Consider the following 4,463-nt stretch of genomic DNA (forward strand, 5'->3'; position numbering starts at 1 on the left):
AATTTAAATTTTTTATCAACGGAATAATAATAGATTAGCGCTTACACATATGTCAGTGTTTGGCCGAGCTTCTCCTTCCATTTGTGGTGTGCGTCTTGATGAGAAACTGTTTTTCATGGCAGAAATACACTCGGAGGTTTGCCATTGCCTGCCGAGGGGCGACCGCTGTTAAGAAAAAAACCTTTTCAACAGAATAGCCATGGTATAATTTTGAAAGAGGACATAATACTGACCGTCTTCGCAGAAGAATCTCAAACGCCAGCACGTTGGACTACAAATATCTTTGATTTCTCCCAGAAAAATATTCTTAATCAAAAATTAGGAGAAGGTGCGAACAAAAAAACTTCCACAACATAACATAGAAAGACCTTAACGCTAAAAACCTATTGGATTTTAAAAATAACTATTGCAGCATAGAATTAGTTACATTCTTCAATAAAACCCGCCTTTTTAAGAAACTTGCGGCAAATGGACTGAGTTTCTATGGACTTTTTTCATCACTCCATGCTGGACTATACCTTCGTTCAGCGAAAATGATCAGCATGATGCCCCTTTCAAAAATATACCGTAGTAATTCTGATGCAAAAACGCCGAAGTACAGTATAATTAAAGTAACACACAAAAATGCCTAACCTATCTTTTTAAGGTAGTTTTAAAAGTCATCCCAACGTTCTCTGCTGCTGATATAGAGACATTTTCGTACACCTACTCGAAATAAGCTGTTGTTCGAATTGAAATTGTAAATTGTTCACTACTTACTCGCTTTCACCGTTATTCAACTTAAGAAGGTATTGTGCACGTGCTTCATCATGACATTTCTTCTTCAAATCAATTATTTTTTGACGCTCATGCTCAATCACGTGATGACCTGAAATTAATTAAATTCATAAGTTGGGAACAATGTAAGTCAACTTTATAACTTCAATTGAATGTACCTTGTTGTGCCAGCAGCAGTTGCCGATTGCGTTCTATTTCTTTAATGCTATCAAATATTCTCGTACTGGCGCCTTTTGTTGAAATGGGTGCGCTACTCGTCACTTTACATATGCGATCAATATCGTCCTGCGATGGCACACGACGTTCCAGTGGATTTACTTCGAAATCATCATTACCCAGCGAAAGGTTAAATTTAACCCGTTCACTATGTTGACCATCATTCTGTGTATCGCTTTTGTCAAATTGCACGGGGTCTGTATCAGCACATTCGGTGGTATGCCGTGCGTCAAGACTTTTACATGGCAAATCGGCATCATCAATATCAACGACATACAGCTGCTTACGTTTAGGAGTGCTTGTGACTGGCGCTTGAGCCGGCAGTTCAATTTTATTGTTGAAAAACATATTCTCATTTACACTTTTAGACATTATATCCGCACTACTACGCTTGGGACATAGCAGTTCGGCAGAACCAAAGAGCGATTGGGACATAACACCCGCTGCCAGGTTGTTGTGCAGCATAGGCGAGCTCGAAGATGCCGTGCTGACGTCCTCTTCGGATGTGTCCACTTTCAATTCGCCGGTTATGTCACAAATGCTGCTCTCAATCGCAGTTAGGCGCTCTTGCTCCATTTTTAGTAAATTACATGCATTCACTAACTTTGACTTTAAGGTTTTGGCGTGCATTGAAGGGTTGCCCAAATCCTGGCCCTCCAGATGCTGTAACTCAATGCGTTTCTCCTTTATTTTCGCGGACAAATTCGCTTCTTCGTTGTGTAACTCCTCGCGATATGCATGCCATTCAGATTCTTCTTCCAAATACTGGAATTCTAAATCCTCAAATGTTTTACGATCATTTTCCAGCGATTCGCTCACATTATGGAGTTCTTCTTTTAGACAGTCATTACTCGGTTTCTGCTGCAACATCGACTTTAATCTGTTAATCGAGAACAAAAAAAATTTAGAACAACTTTATATACTCGAATTGAATTTCATCATACTCACTTCTTCGCTTGATCCTGCTTCATTTCAATTGACTGCTTTAGTTTTGCCTGCTGATTTTCCTCCATGACGCGCGTGGCATTACGCTGCGCTTCAAAGCGATGGATTTTGTTCTGCAAGAGCTCAAGCTGCGTCTCCAACTCACCAACAGAATCACCGACGGAGTGTACTTCGGCAGTAACCAGCGCCTTTTCCATATCCAACTGTAAACGTAGCAAAAGATTAAACTAACACTTTAACGCAACACAATTTCGAATTCTTACCTCCCTCAGTTCTTCTGCCTCCATCTTTTGTAGCTCCGAGATTTCATTCTTCAATTCCTGTACTCGCATTAAGAGCTGCTTTCTGGTTTGTTTAAGTTTTTCAATGTCTTCACAGTCACCCAAAATCGGTTTTAATTCAGCAGCCGCGGCTGTTTTCGGCAGAGAAATGCCATTATCAGTAAAATTCGAACTTTTTGTAGCGCCAGCGTTGTTAAAGCTCATCAAAGCTGTTTTTGAGAACATTCGCGGTGCTGGTGCCGGCTTCTTTTGCAGCCTGGGCGAATTTTGCAATGAATTCGATTCGTGCAAGTTTAGCGTGAGATTGTTAATATTTTTATTTGTACGCTTCGCTGGCGAATGATCAGCTGATACCGACGCGGTTTTAACAGCACTCCTCGGCTGATAACGGCAGCTCTCCTCTATGGCTTGCATTTCTAATTTGAGTTTCTCCTCAAAAGTCTTTATCAGCTGCTCGTATTCACTCTGTTTGGGTGGCTTGGGTGCCACTGGTGGTGGTACGGCAGCGATGGGTGCTTGACCGTATGCATTGCTAAACGAATGGTCCTTTTTTGGCGACATACAAGTCGTGCGAATTTTTGTACGCGGACTTTGGGGTACATACTTGCCCATAACCACATTTTCATAACCTGTTTTTGGTGAACTAGGGCCTTGAGTTTGACCACCGATTTCCACCCGGTTCTGGCCAACCAATCGCACATTTTCATAACCAGTAGAACTGGAAATTGAACCGTTATGTGCCTTGGTGTTGAGATTGCCGCTGCTGCCTGAGAACGATTGCTGAAGCTGCGAGCCGGATAGGTCGTGGTAGAAAGGTGACTTCTTGTCGCGTGGCAGTGACCCGTTTGTTTTGATTCGGTTTTGAACAATAGGTGAAGAGGTGAGGGACGCGGCACAACTTTGATTTTGGCGATCGGAATATTCAGTACATATCTTCAGCATGTCTTCAAGGCGTTCATTCTCTGAGCTACTTAAGCTGGACAGATTTCTTCGCTGCATGCTGGGCGAACTCTCGTATTGCAAACGATGCAGCGGCGACGAATTCGCTGAGCTGCTATTAATTTCGGTATTCAATCCGTTCATAGGATAGATTTGAAGACCTCCATAGGTACCTGGTTTTGGGTAACGGTCATAGGCTGGCACATTGTGGTGATGAACACCGCTCGCGCTTCGCAGCGGCGTCGTATTATTCACCTTTGCCAAGAACTCTCCACTCCCATTTAAGTTGGTGCTTGTGTTCTGTATGAAATTCGATGTGCTCGGAACATTGACATAATTTCCTGTTCCATTCTGACCATTTCCCTTTAAGCTATTATTCAACTGATTGTTCCGCACGGGAGAGGAGTTCTTATCGTTGCGATGATTTTCAGCTAAATTTTTTGCGAAGTTGGCGTATTTTTGACCCAGCACATCCTTTGCTGGCATATTCACAGTCACCAGGTCGGCGGTGAATACCTTAGGGCAGTGTAGTCCGTTTATATCGATTGGTGCTGTTGCGACGTTGTTATACAAAGATTTACTGCTACCAAAAATACTCTTCGTGCATTCTCTACCCATTGACATTGGCATCTGTGCATTTGTTATTGGACTGATATGTTCTTCATAAAATGAATTGATGGCTAATGATTGGCGGGCATCTGCACTGCCGCTGCTCGAGCTCAGGCTCTTGGTCGAGTCCCGTCGTGGCACTTGCGTGAAGTCTATCTGTGGCATGGAAATGCGTTCATTCGAACCCATAGCAGAGCGCATCATCTGAGCTTCGGCTGGATTATTGAAACGTAAATAATTTGAATTTCCAATAGTGATCATGGCACCCTGAGTCAAATTGGTCTCATGTGTGATCTTCGTACCATCAATTAGTATGCGAGCATCATGCTCTGGTACGATGGTCACTTCGTTCTCCTCGCTGCGATAGATGGTGCAATGAATCGGTCGAACGCCGCTGCCATTCAAAGATATGCTGCAACTGGAGGCTGAGCCAATAGTCATATCACCTGGAATATGCAAAAGTTTGCAAAAACTACATAAATTTCATGTTGAAAAAGTGTAATTAAATCTTGAAATAGAAATATTCTTAATTGAAATAAATGTGAGCAAGCCGGTGTCTAATGCTTATAAATTTCGTGCGCAATGCCCTCTCGACCTTGATGTTAGGCGGGTCTTCGATGAAACCGATTTGTCAAAAATGATGAAACGACCTTCGCAGCAACTGCGTTAGAAGTGAAGTCATAAATCTGTGCATAC

The 4,463-nt window shown here is 42.5% G+C and overlaps 1 protein-coding gene across 5 annotated transcripts in view; it reads right to left on the reverse strand.

The window, feature by feature from the left end:
- Positions 1–733: 733 nt before the first annotated feature.
- Positions 734–4,463, reverse strand: part of LOC108371658 (uncharacterized) — a 37,759-nt gene continuing 34,029 nt past the window's right edge. For all 5 annotated transcript variants that reach the window (XM_017627258.1, XM_017627260.1, XM_017627259.1 and 2 more), the window contains 4 exons: positions 2,202–4,213; positions 1,942–2,141; positions 936–1,873; positions 734–868 (listed from right to left, as the gene is read on the reverse strand). In XM_017627258.1, the coding sequence (XP_017482747.1) occupies positions 756–868; positions 936–1,873; positions 1,942–2,141; positions 2,202–4,213 (3,263 nt within the window). In that variant the 3' untranslated portion in view covers positions 734–755. The remainder of the gene's footprint in view (positions 869–935; positions 1,874–1,941; positions 2,142–2,201; positions 4,214–4,463) is intronic.

Source organism: Rhagoletis zephyria, unplaced genomic scaffold (genome assembly GCF_001687245.7).
Source record: "Rhagoletis zephyria isolate East Lansing unplaced genomic scaffold, Rhagoletis_zephyria_1.1 Rzeph_scaffold_05129, whole genome shotgun sequence".
Classification (NCBI taxonomy): domain Eukaryota; kingdom Metazoa; phylum Arthropoda; class Insecta; order Diptera; family Tephritidae; genus Rhagoletis; species Rhagoletis zephyria.